This window comes from Pogona vitticeps, chromosome 1 (assembly GCF_051106095.1).
Source record: "Pogona vitticeps strain Pit_001003342236 chromosome 1, PviZW2.1, whole genome shotgun sequence".
In the NCBI taxonomy this organism is placed as follows: domain Eukaryota; kingdom Metazoa; phylum Chordata; class Lepidosauria; order Squamata; family Agamidae; genus Pogona; species Pogona vitticeps.
In genome coordinates, this window is record NC_135783.1 from 270,335,941 (window position 1) to 270,349,072 (window position 13,132).

Consider the following 13,132-nt stretch of genomic DNA (forward strand, 5'->3'; position numbering starts at 1 on the left):
AGACCTGCTTCCACAATTAGTACAGTGGACCCTCGACTTACAGACGGCTCGACTTACAGACTTTTCGAGTAACAGACTTCTCTGGCTGCAAAATTTAGATTTCACTTGCAGCCAGAGAATCGACTTATAGACCAGAAAAAAACCAAAATGGAATAAAAATAGAATAAAAACCACTGGTTATGGGATTAATCGGTTTTCAGTGCATTGTAAGTCAATGGAGATTCGACTTACAGACTTTTCGACTTGCAGCCATCATTCCAATACGGATTAATTCCTTAAGTAGAGGGTCCACTGTATGTGAATGTTATACTGTACCTGAATAAACATTTGACTACCCTAAGACGATGTTCTGTATTCCTCATTCCCATGTAGGATGATGTTATGAATGGTCAGTTTCCCACTAGGTGTGCCTCTCTTTTTGGCGAGATAAACCGTGGTCCTGTTTTAGGCTTCTTACCTGTTCTCTGGCAAATCAGCTGGCTTGATCTGAAAGCCTCCATTGACAACAATTTCATGGGCTAATACCATGTTAGTAACACCTTTCGCTGTTTCCATCAGTTCCTCCACTGACACAAACTGAGGGGGGCTGGCTGTCAGGTAGAGAAAAATTGCTTCAATAGAACAGCCTAAGCTTAGGTGATTTATTTACTCTCTCAAAATCAGAGCACCCCCTAGAGACAAGCTGTAACACTGTTAGGAATAGGAAGAAATTTTAAAAAATTTTAATGCACAGAATGTTTTACCCTTTTTTCCCAAGATACCGTAAACCACACAGAGATTCTACAGTGGGATTTATCAGAACGTCTAATAGGCTACCTGATCTCTTTAGATTTCCTCAATCTGTCAATCAAGCAAGCCTTTCTGTGGGTCTCACACTAGATGTGAAAGTTGCAGTCACATTGCCCATGTGTCTCCACATTACTGAATAAAGCAGGGGTGGGTAAAGTCTAAATTGTATATGGAAAAAGTGGGAGGGCATATGGACTTTATTCAGCTACTATTTTCCTAGCATGGTTTCTTCCAGCTTTGGATCTGCACAAGGAGAAAGAAAATGCTTTAGATGAAACAACATAGGTGGGTGGAGGTTCTACTTCCCTCATCTAATGAACACACACACACCACTTTATAACAATAATAACCTTAGAACTGCCATATCCATTATATATATATATATGGAGAGATATATTAACATGTCCAAGCCCATTGCACTCAGGACAGCCTGAAGTGTTTTACATTTTCTATTTCTAAGAATTAAGAATGATGTACAGTCAGTCATCAGAGACATTTCTACAGACACTAAACAGAAATGGACAGTGAGAAAAAGCACACTAGAGGCAAATCAGACATTAGCTCAACAGTTCTGTCCCTTTTTGGTTCTAATTTAGAGTCAGACTAGGTTCAGTATGCCTGTAATTGCAACAGGTATCACACCTTAAAGCATTTAATCACTATTGGTTAAAGCAACTTCTCTCTCTGTATATATGTATTTATTGAAGGTGCTGTGGGCTTGATCCTAACTGGGACCACAGCAAGGGTGGCAGAAGGGTTAAAGTCCCCTATGAGACTCCTGATCTGGATCAGGTCCTATGCATATTCTATAGAACTAGAACTTGGGGGGGGACGTACTAAGCAGCTAACATCTGTTTGGGGCCAACATTTAAATCACATTCTCAAAAAAAAAAAGCCAGATATCAAATGGTGCATATTATAGATCAGATAGTGCCTAATTCAAATTGGCCAACCATGTGATCATCTCAAATGGTTTGAATTCCCTTATTATGCTTGAAGCAGAATACAGAAACAGGTTCTTAGCAGGTTGTTCTTTGCAAAGAAATCTAACCCTGCAGTAAATGAAGCCAAAGGAAAAAAAAAGAATGAATATCCTACTTTGTGTCCAGCTTTTTGAGAGAAAAAACACAGAAGGACAAACTAAACACAAGCAGCAAGGGTGTGGCAGTAAAGTTCCCTCAAAAAAGAACACTGGAAATGAGGGTGAATGAGAACAAATGAAAAGTAAACCTCTTCCTGCAAATGTGTGCTGTTACTGCTGCATGAATTACAACATTGTCAAACAACCAATAACTCATGATAAAGAAAGGTCAGGTTTTGCAGGAAGAAAAGGAAAGGGGGGAATCTGTACTTGATTCCAGATTCATGGACTCAAGGCCAACATTTGGACTACTTTATGTAACCAAAGCAGGTACACATACATTTAACACTGGATGCCAGTTCTGAGGGCTCATTTCCTCACCGTTCTCTAGAACACGGGCAATGTCACAAAAAAGAGATAGAAACGTCAGTTCAAATAATACATTTTGATTAAAATTACGTACTGTCAAGTGAATTCTGACTTATAGGGACCCTTTCCAGAGATTTCTAGATAGAGAATACATAGAAGTGGTTTGCCATTCTCTTCTTCCACGGGCACCTTGGGACTGTGCAGCTTGCCCAAGGCCACATGGGCTGGCTCTACCCGATGAAGACATAACAGGGAATCAAACTCCCAAACTCTTGCTCCATTGCCAGATACCTAAACCACTGAGCTACCCAGCCAGCTGCAGTTGGGAGTTCAGTTCATTCCAGCAGAATCAGCCTGTCTGGCCCTGGGAAAACTGTAAGGTCTCAGGGTGCCTGCAGAAGAAGCGAATGAAAAACTACTTCCAAGTACCATATTTTTCTGTGTATACCCCCCCCAATATATAAGACGACCCCCTAATTTTGACCCTTGCCAGAGGCGGAGGAGCAATTAATGGGCAACTGCTCCTCTACCTCCATCTCCTGCTGCCTCCGCCACCTGATGACCTCCTCCACTGCGACTGCTGGGGCTCACCTCCAGCTCATGTCGTTGCCGTCTTGTCCCCTGCCCGAAGGGAGCGCTGGAGGAAGCAATGCAGCGGAGGCAGTTAATGAGCAGCAGCAAGAGGCGCCCGAGTGCTCCTTTGCCTCGGCCTCCTGCTGTTGCCGTCTCCGCCACTGGAGGGGACAAGGCGGCGACGTGTGCTGGAGGTGAGCCCCGGCAGTCGCACTGGAGGTGGCAAAGCTGCTGCCGCCCGAGTGTGCGTGAGTGCTCCTTTGCCTCTGCCTCCTTCAGTGTATAAAACAACCCTCAATTTTCCCCCTAATTATTTTAGGAAAAAGTGTCGTTTTATACACAGGAAAACAGGGTATCTTCTACTTAGAAAACGCTGAAAAAGGTTGCTGCAAGTCAGAATTGACTTGATGGCACACAGTTATTTTTACTAATAAATTTTACTAAAGAAAAAAATAGTCACACTCTTCCCCTTAGGATATTTTTCATCTATAGTGAGAGCTGAATCAAGCTGTACAGAACAAGGAGAGGAAAATACTGGATAGCATTCTACTTGTGACGAAATAATTTTCTTTGAACTAATAGTTTCATTTACGCTCAAGAGTGTTGACTCTGCTGGGACTTGGCGTATTCTGTCGAATCTTCTTCCTCACAGTTTGCTCTGTGTTGTCCAAGTTCTCTTCGGACTTGTCTGACTTTCCTTCACCTGGTTTGTCTTGCTCCTGAGACATTCTCGGCTTTATGGAATGAGGAAAACGGAAGAAATTAGATTTGCCTCATCTAGTCCCCTAAATGCTCCCAAATTTGGTACAAAACTGTTATATAACAAAAGTCTATATCTAACACAATTGATATAAATAGAATGCCAGTACAATGAAATATAAGAAAGTATAAGAAAAATCAATTGGTTTCTACATCTTAATTTGTGCAAGGCACAAAGGGTGCCATTCATACTGCAAAAATCTTGCTTATGTATGAAAATGTACATGCAAGTATTAAAAAGTAGTTTTTTAAAAAATTCTCACACCGACAGGAAATTTTGAACATGCATATAGACATCAAAACATGAATTTGACATGAAGCCAACATTCTCCTGGGCATACCAAAGCCCTGCATTCTGATACCCAAATCTCTCTGTGTGCACTAACTAATCAACAACTTGATAGTGGTGTGACCACCCTTCCCTCTAAAAAAGGGGAGACTGTGACTTAACAGAACAGGTGAGGGGCCTCTTATGAAAACATTTTGCCATAGTAAGAAACTGCATAATGAAAAAGAAAAGCAGAACTCAACATTTAAGGATTTGAAAATACACATACCCTGTTTTCCCCAAAATAAGTCCTACCCCAAAAATAAGCCCCGGTTAAGTGAAACGCTACTCTCAACCATCGTGAAGCATTGTGCAGCAACCAGAAGAAGATGGCTGTATTTGAATAAATGCAGATTGTTGTACATGAAAATAAAATAAAACATCCTCTGAAAATAAGCCCTAATGTATTTTTGAGCAAAAATTAATATAAGACCTTGTCTTATTTTCGGGGAAACACAGTAACTATTAGAATATGAAAAAGGCATAAAGCAATCTTCTTCTGCACACAAGACATCTTTATTATTTTGGAAAAACAAAATAGCCCCTAACATATAATCATTTATTATGGTGTCAGAATGTGAATACTATCTGTAAAGTGAAACAACTCCCCAAAATTCTTCTGCTGTTTTATTCTAATTGAATTCCAATTAGCACTTACTTTTCACTTAATGTCCTTAGAACAGTGGCTTAATATCTCAGAAAAAGTCAGCTGACCAACTAATGCGCTTGAGAGTATAATTTCAAGGTCAGCAAACCCAAACAGGAGCAAGAGATCTGTGAGAAAGACACAAGAGAATTAGGTGCTTCAGTAGAAAATAAACCTCCGAGTCAAGGACTGGTCTGTGAAGATGTCTCTGGATCTGGCCTCCTAAAACTAAATAACTGTGAAATAGACCCGCCTAATGTTACTTCCTACAAAGGTACAGTGGTGCCCCGCTCGACAATGACCCCGCTTGACGACAAAATTGCTTTACAATGCCTTTTTTGCGATCGCTATAGCGATTGCAAAACGATGGTTCCAATGGGTGATTTTTGTTTAACGATGAATAGTTCCCTGCTTCGGGAACCGTTTTTTCACTTGACGACAATTAAAAACAGCTGATCGGTGGTTCGCAAAATGGCTCCCCGCTGTTTTCTGGACTGATTCTTTGCAAGACAGGGATCTAAAATGGCCGCCCTATGGAGGATCTTCACTGGACGATGAGGTATTCCCCCCATTGGAACGCACTGACCAGTTTTCAATGCATTCCAATGGGGCTTTTTTTCGCTTGACGACGATTTCGCTGTACAGCAATTTTGCTGGAATGCGTTATCGTCGTCAAGCGGGGCACCACTGTATGCTTGAGAATGCAACTTGATCAAGATATGCAAGATAGCGGACTGTAATTGTTATTTGCTTCTGATAATGATTCCCCTCCTTAATCTTCCCATGAAAACTAATCAAAACTTGACAAAACAAATGTGACTGGGGGACTTGGCAAGGCATGTATCCCAAAAAGGGTCCCAGACCTCAAATCAGCCTTCAAATCCTAACTTCTCTTAACAAAACAATGCTTCATATTTGGGAACTAATCAAACACACCAGCACCGACAAAACACAGATCTAGAGATTTGTCACAAAGGAGCCCTAATATCTTCCTCTCAAAACATGGCTTGTTACTCACATTTCATGTTGCACAGTTTTAAAGGTACATGTATCAGTGTACTTCTGGGAAGTTGTTTTTTTAAAAAAACAGACCTGCTTAAATCACTTCTTCAATTAAGATGCTCTTGTTATTTTCGATATGCTATATTTTGTGTCTAGTACCTAGTGTATCAAACAAAACCACTGTTCTGCATTCACAATGCCGCCTAGAGTGATCATTCGACTAGATAGGCAGGGTATAAATAAATAAATAAATAAATAAATAAATAAATAAATAAATAAATAAATAAATAAATAAATAAATGAATGAATGAATGAATGAATGAATGAATGAATGAATGAATGAATGATGTTTTCAAAGCTGCTAGTATCCTTTGAGTGTTCGGAAACTACTCAGTAATTTCTTTGAATGCCTTTGTCAAATTTTCTTCAACATGACAATGAGTTTCATTCAATACTTCTCTTTTTTAAAAAAATTCTTGTGAAGCTGACAGAGAAAAACTTTCTCAAACACTAGGTAGGCTCTGAGCCTGATTATAACAAAAGCAGAGCTAGTTTCAAGCTAGCTTCCAGACTATAAGTGTGTGTGATTGCTTATAAAACAGGTTTTGCCACCTATTCACATGTTTAATATACATCCTTACTATAAACAAAGCTCATAAACTAAGCCATATTTCCATATTTCCTGTGAGTTTTTCCAAATTTTCAGTGAAGACAACCATGTCCAAACTTCTATCAATGTTGCCTTCAGGTTCATGCATACATATTTTGAAAAACAGAGTTCATGGATCAAAAAGCACACAAAAAAACAAAAAAGCTTTATGAGCACACATGAAATAAAATGTATAGCACTGATGTCATGTTTCTTATCATTACTTTCAAAATAGAAATCACCACATATAGGCCAATAAGTATATAAAGATAACCACAATACATGCTTAATTATTAATTAATATAAAAATGATGCTACTGCACAGACCCACAATTTATGGGCATTTATAATTCACCTTACGCTCACTGATGTCATAAGTGCTTTGAATGGCTTAGATGGGCATAATGTGATAAATTAAAAATTAGCCACCACCGATTTTTCTCTGAGTACATTCAGAACAGTATCTGCTGAGCAGTAACAGTGTGGCCAGTCTTGATTGAATTCTCAAGACATAATGAATTTTTATAGCATGTCTGGCACTGGTTATTAATAACAGATCAGCAGTCACAAGGACAAAACCCAAGGCACATTCTTGTCAGGAAGATTAATTTCAGGCAAACAAGTGAGAGTGAAACTAGACTGAGAGATGTAGGTTCTGCTACAAAGCAGGAAAAGGAGAACCAGAGGTACCGAATGGACAGCAGAAAGAGGGGCATGTACTACATTGTCCCTCTGACCAAGCTTCAGGTCCTAAAATCTGTATGCTTCAACAACAGTTTCTGGCAACCTTTTTGGTTTTTTTTGTATTTGTTTCCAGACCTCATGCAGGGGGAAACCACATGTGGCACAGCAACTGCCAGACAAAAAGAGAAGGTAGAAGGGATTCTGGTCTTCTCTCCTTTCTCTGCTCTCAATAATCCCATCGGTTTTTTTACGTAGGTTCTGTGAGACAATTTTAGCACAAACCTCCCAAATCACTATGAGCAGTTTAGCATTCAGACAAATTGTCACTGTGGTGGAAAAACATGAATCTTGGTTGTATCATTCCAGAATATAGGTCAGGATTCAAAAGACTGAAAGCACCTGTATCGAATAAGAGGAGAAAAATTCACTTTCCAAGTACAGTATTTGAAAATATTTTAGTCTTCTTCATGATATGTTTTTTTTTTTTCTGGAAGTTATTCCTTCCAATGTATTAAACTGGATGTGTCTGATCTCATCTGATTTTGAAAGCTAAACTGGGCTGGCCCCGGTCACATTCAGATCAGTAGCCGGGAAGGATCCCCAGGAGAGGCTAGGCAAAAATTGTGAGTGAAACCCTTGAGAACCACTGCCAGTGTTTCCAATACAGTACTAGGTCAGATGGATCAGTTATCTCACTCAGTATAAGTCAGCTTTCTATTAGGTTTTCTGCTGCTGCTGCCGCTACCTTCCTATCCCGTTCAGTTCTCACAACATTCCCTTCGTCATCGTTTCTCCTCACACTTTACCTCCTCTTCATATGCTCACTTTTTCCTTTTAATCTTTCTTTACTTTCTCCACAACTTTTCCTCCTCTTCCCATTATTTTTAGCCCCAAATACTTCTCTCATTTCTTTTCCTCTCAGTGTTTTCACTTTTGGTTTTAGCAATATTAACTTTGCTTTCCTTGCTTATTCTCAGTTCTTTTTTATCCTTCACAGGAAGTAACAAGGCTAACTTGAATCAAGAGCCCATAGAAACTATATGCTGGTGGGGCTCACACTACAAGTAACAATACTATGAGCATACATAATGCATTCCCTGATGGATTTATCACAATCAGGCATTTATTGAAGAAAGTGCACCTATGTCAGGAATTACAATTTCCAGGTAGTTTTCAGAGCTTCTCAAGTAAACAATGTTTAGAAGTAAGGCAACAGTCAAAGAAGAGGAGGTTAAGAGACAAACAGCTCACCAAAACCAGGACCCTGCCATTTATGTCTTAATTTTTTGGAACGAACAATAAGTTCCACCATAGTTCAAACAAGACAGAGTAACCAGATGGCTTTACTGTTATGAAAAACAGATCCTCCCCTCACCCACATCATTTCTGCTATCACACACATTACTCATGGCCAGTAAACAAAAGCTCAGAAATAAAGGGGGTGGGGAATCTGAAAAATCCTTTTTTAAACTGATACCATTACATTTTTGAAGGGTATATGCTGCAATCAAAATTAGGGGTTTCCAGTATTAGAGCTGGATTTGGACTTAAAGCAATGATGGAGGAGAAGTTACTTTATTTGAGTTTTATTTACAGTATATGACAACATGACTGGCCTCTTTCCTAAACTACCATCCTCTTCTAAACTACAACAACATGACTAGTCAAACAAGCATGCAACAGAAGGTGAAGAATGGAAGAAACAAAGATGTTAATCAACTCTCAACTATTTCCACTGAATTATATTTTCCTCCAAAGTAGTTCATAAACATTCCTAAACTGACATAAGCAAGTTTTGAACAGGAACAGCAATTTAGAAAACCAAAATACTTCTCAGGAGAAGGGAGGGTATCCAATTATTAAATAACATATTATTATTCAAAAATACCAGGCACAGTCAACATTATAAAAACATTGACTGGTTAAAAACAACAACCCAAGTATCTGTTAAATATTGGCGCAGTATTATGCTGTTCCTAATACTGCTATTTTTTTTAGCTCTGGTGGTGTTATTTCTGAGACTTGCAACTATACAGTAGTACTGTGTGAAATTTCTTGATGTTGTTCCCAAAGCCCCAATGACTACAGGGACCACCGAAGAGTGTTTCTTGCACAACGAGATGTTTCAATTGTCAGGTGTCCATATTTTGTTAATTTTTCCAATTCCTTATTTTAAACTCTGGCATCCCCTGGAATTGCAATGTCTATTATCCAGACATTTTTCTGTTCTATTAAGGTGTCTATCCATTATTATTATTATTATTATTATTATTATTATTATTATTATTATTATTATTATTATTATTATTATTATTATCATCATCATCATCATCATCATCATCATCATCATCATCATCATCATCATCACAATGATGATGATGATGATGATGATGATGATGATGATGATGATGATGATGATGGTGATGATGATGATGATGATGATACTGATGCTGAAGAGCTGTGATATTTAGGAAGTCCCATTCATTCTATATGTCTCTGATACGAACAATATCCCCTAATATTTACCCAGAAGCTGAATGGCTAAAGTTTGAATTCTATGTAATCACTTACCTTGTGAATAAGCCTTGCTGAATCCAGTTGGGCTTATTTTTTTTAAATAAAGCACAAACAAAAAAAAAGATTAAGTGGGCTCATGCCCCAAACTTAGCACTCTTTAAGGTACAAGACCCTTTTGTTGCTTTGGCTCCAGCTCGCTACAGACTAACATGGCTACCCTCTGAAAACAAGAGTGGCAGGTGCATCTGCTGACAGGAAACTGACAATTATTTAATATAGATATGCACATGGTCCTTTAATTGTGGGAGTGCTCCCCTTTCATGAGACTGTTCAACTAGGCAGAAAGCGGCCTTTTTCTCCTCTTTCCATCTCGACGAGGTCCCAGCGATGGCAGCGTGTGTAGCAAACAGACAGGGCGGTGATTATTATTATTATTACCGGGTGCCCGCGTGTATGCGCGTGCGTGTGAAATGGCACACTTCGTAACCCACAGCCCCCTGACTCAGCGCTTCGGCCTGGGGCGGGGAACAACGCCAATTTTGCAGCAGCGCCAGCGGGGGCGGGGGGGCGGAAAGGCTAACCTGGGGCGCCTCTGCTCCCCGTTTGCCCCCCTCCCTCGTGAGAGGACCCCGAGAGCTTCCGCTCTTTGGGGCTGCTGAGTGTAGAGCAAAGATGGCACAGAAAAAGGGATGGGGGGCAGAAGAGGGAGCTTCTTTTGGTCTTTGTTTTTTTTCTCCTCCTTCCCATCCTGAAACAATGGGCGGTATCCTGGCAGCAAAAGAGCCCGTGTACTGACCCAATAACGGGGGGGGGCTGAGGAAGGGGTTGGGGGGGACGCGGACACACGCAAGGGAGGAATGGGTCGCCGTGGCCAGAGCAGGGCGAGCCCACCGCCCACCCCCCTTGAGCTCGCTTACCTGGAGGCGGCGGGGCGGCAGGTTCTTTGCACCAAAAGAGGGGCCAGCCCTCCAACGAGGGGTTCCAGCTCTCTCTCTTTCCGAGAGCTGGGCGTGGTGGCGACTGACCAGCGGCCGGGGAACCACCCCACGAACAATACGAGAGGGGGGGCGCGTCGGGAAAGGCTTCGTGCTTCTCCTCCGCGCCTCACGGCCAGCGCCGGGGTTTTTTTACTGCGGGCCGGAAGAAGGTCTGGACTCCTCGAAGGGCGCCGCCATGTCTGGACGCTCCCGGGGCAGGCGAGCGGGGGGGGGGAGGATGATGGGAAGTGTGAAAGAGACGCTTCGTACTAAAGCTACAGAAGCAGCAGCAGACAATATGATGAGTTAAAGGAGGGGGGGCGGGCGCGGGCGCGGGCGCGCGCAGGATTTGTGTAAACAAGAAGAACTGAATATGCTCGAATGCCTGGGTGAATAAATAGAAGACTTCCTCTTAGCATAGCACAAAATTTATCAAAGTTGGTGCTCGCTGAGCTTCTTTGGGGGGAGTGATCTAGGTCCATGAGCCATAACAAGGAGCCACCACCATCCCGGCCCCTCTACGTTAATCGAGAGTAATGAAGATTTTTCTTACGGTTCCTCTTTACCATTGCTTTTTTTAACTTTCTCAGTTCTCATATATGGCAAAACAACAATGTATGAATAAACGCTATTCTCTTTTTCCCAATGAGAGGCTGAAGCACTTTCTTCTTGCCCCCGCAGTGACACTTGTTGAAATGAGAACCAAATTATCCCCAGAACTAAGTATAATAGATAAAAGACGCGGGCAGGATACATTTTTCCCTCTGTAGATTCCTTGTTCCCTGCTGGTTACTGGGATTTTTGCAAGAAATTCTGATGTGAACTAGATGGACCTTGGTCAGATTGAGCTGAGGAAGTCCTTCAGTAAAACTTCCAGTCACCATCATTTAACATAGATTAACACAGATTAATGTGTTAATCTATGTTGAATAGATGTTGTGGTGCTGGAGGAGACTCTTGAGAGTCCCCTGAACTCCAAGGAGATCAAACCTATCCATTTAGAAGGAAATCAACCCTGAATACTCACTGGAAGGACAGATCCTGAAGCTGAGGCTTCAATACTTTGGCCATATCATGAGAAGAAAAATCTCCCTGGAAAAGACCCTGATGTTGGGAAAGTGTGAAGGCAAAAGGAGAAGGAGATGACAGAGGATGAGATGGTTGGACAGTGTCATCAAAGCTACCAACATGAATTTGACCAAACACTGGGAGGCAGTGGAAGACAGGAGGGCCCGGCGTGCTTTGGTCCATGGGGTCACGAAGAATCGGACACGCTTTAACAATTAAGCAACAACAACACAGATTAGTTATGTCTTAGCTGTTAAAGAAATCCAGAATATACAAGTTTTAAACATTTAATACACACTAGTAGTCTTTCTTTTTAGTAATGTAATAACTGGCTTGTTCACCCTTGCATTAGAGGGCAGCAATAAAGTAAGCGAATAAAGCCACACTGTTCTATGGAGGCTGTTAACATGGCAATATCCAATCATGTTTCTTTGCCCTATGTATTATTCTTGGAAGAAAGGGGGCATAGGTGATATGGCTTTCTTACTTCGGGATAATATTCATTACTGTTCCCAACTTATGTCGCTTGCTGTCATTCTGTTGGAAAGATCTTTAATGCCCAGTAATCATGTGAGATGATTTTGGATGTCTTTTATCTTCAGTTTGTGTTTTATTGTGTTAGGATGGGCAAAATAAGAAGAGTTGTGTCATTCTTTTCACAGTAAAAAAAAATCTGCCTTTGGGAGATTTTGGGCAACAGTGCCCCTGTCCTTATTCCTAACAACGGATAAGAAAAATCACACTGCTTTAGGTGCTGGAGAAAATACAAAGCCAACATTAATAGTAGGCATAAATGGTAAAGCTTCATCAAATTTGCATGCTTCTGTTCCTCTATAGTCTCTTGTGGGTCTAGCTGGAATTTTCCCACTGTCCAGATTGGCTTCTGGGGGGCGGGGGTGGTGGAAATAACAGCTTGCCTCAAATAGATAATGAGAGAACTCTGGAAAGAGAAGTGATAGATTTTCACAGAGGTAAGTGCATAATAAACTAGATTACTCTCTTCCTCTTTGGACATGCTGCCTCCTAAAATATTACCCACAGTTTCTTCATACAAACTGGAAAGATCAGGGATACAAGATTTGTTCCTTTTCAGGCTATATTTTGCTTCTTGTTGGTACCTCTGTAAAAGCAGGTTCTATTTCTTGCAGAGAGAGCATTATAATCAGCTATTGAACACAAGGGAAAAAATGCAAGCACAAGCAGAATATGATACCATCAGGCGAGAAGGGAAGCCATGGGACAAACCAATCACTGAAATACAAAAAACTGGTATCAAAAACTAGACCCAGATTAGCTTTTCAGGCACTATTAGATATCTCTTGTTGGCCTACTCTGGGATGTTCTACCCTACAGCAGTGTTTGTAACAGACAATGTTTTTATCCATATTTTTTTGGTGCTTGGTAATTTGAAATAGTTTTCTAGCCTTTATGATTGCAGTCATCTTTATTAGCAAGCCTTTGAGAAAAGTGATATACCACTTCCAGGGCCATTTTATTCAGAGAGCAAAGTGGGCATTTGCCCAGGGTCCACATGAAGAGGGGGATGGAGTGGCCCGAGCAGCAGCAGGAGGCTGGGAATTGTTGGGATTGTGACGGCTAGGCCAGGCTGGGGTGGTGGTGCAGTAAATGCAGTTGGTGCTCCTGGCCGACAGGCCAAGGGGGCTGGATGACGGGCAGATGGTGCTCAGCT

General features: G+C 41.1%; 1 protein-coding gene across 6 annotated transcripts in view; it reads right to left on the bottom strand.

Moving 5' to 3' along the window:
- The window catches only part of TCP11L1 (t-complex 11 like 1), a 34,604-nt gene extending 24,101 nt beyond the window's left edge, over positions 1-10,503 (bottom strand). Inside the window, exons 1-6 of one of the 6 annotated variants that reach the window (XM_078384015.1) lie at positions 10,315-10,454; positions 4,558-4,673; positions 3,405-3,546; positions 2,211-2,257; positions 817-1,032; positions 458-590 (exon numbers count right to left, since the gene is read on the bottom strand). In XM_078384015.1, the coding sequence (XP_078240141.1) occupies positions 458-555 (98 nt within the window). In that variant the 5' untranslated portion in view covers positions 556-590; positions 817-1,032; positions 2,211-2,257; ... (1 more) ...; positions 4,558-4,673; positions 10,315-10,454. Of the gene's footprint in view, positions 1-457; positions 591-816; positions 1,033-2,210; positions 2,258-3,404; positions 3,547-4,557; positions 4,674-9,451; positions 9,805-10,314 lie in introns of those variants that run through there. The other 5 variants (XM_078384017.1, XM_078384014.1, XM_078384016.1 and 2 more) reach the window with 5 other exon arrangements.
- Between the last annotated feature and the right edge of the window lie 2,629 nt (positions 10,504-13,132).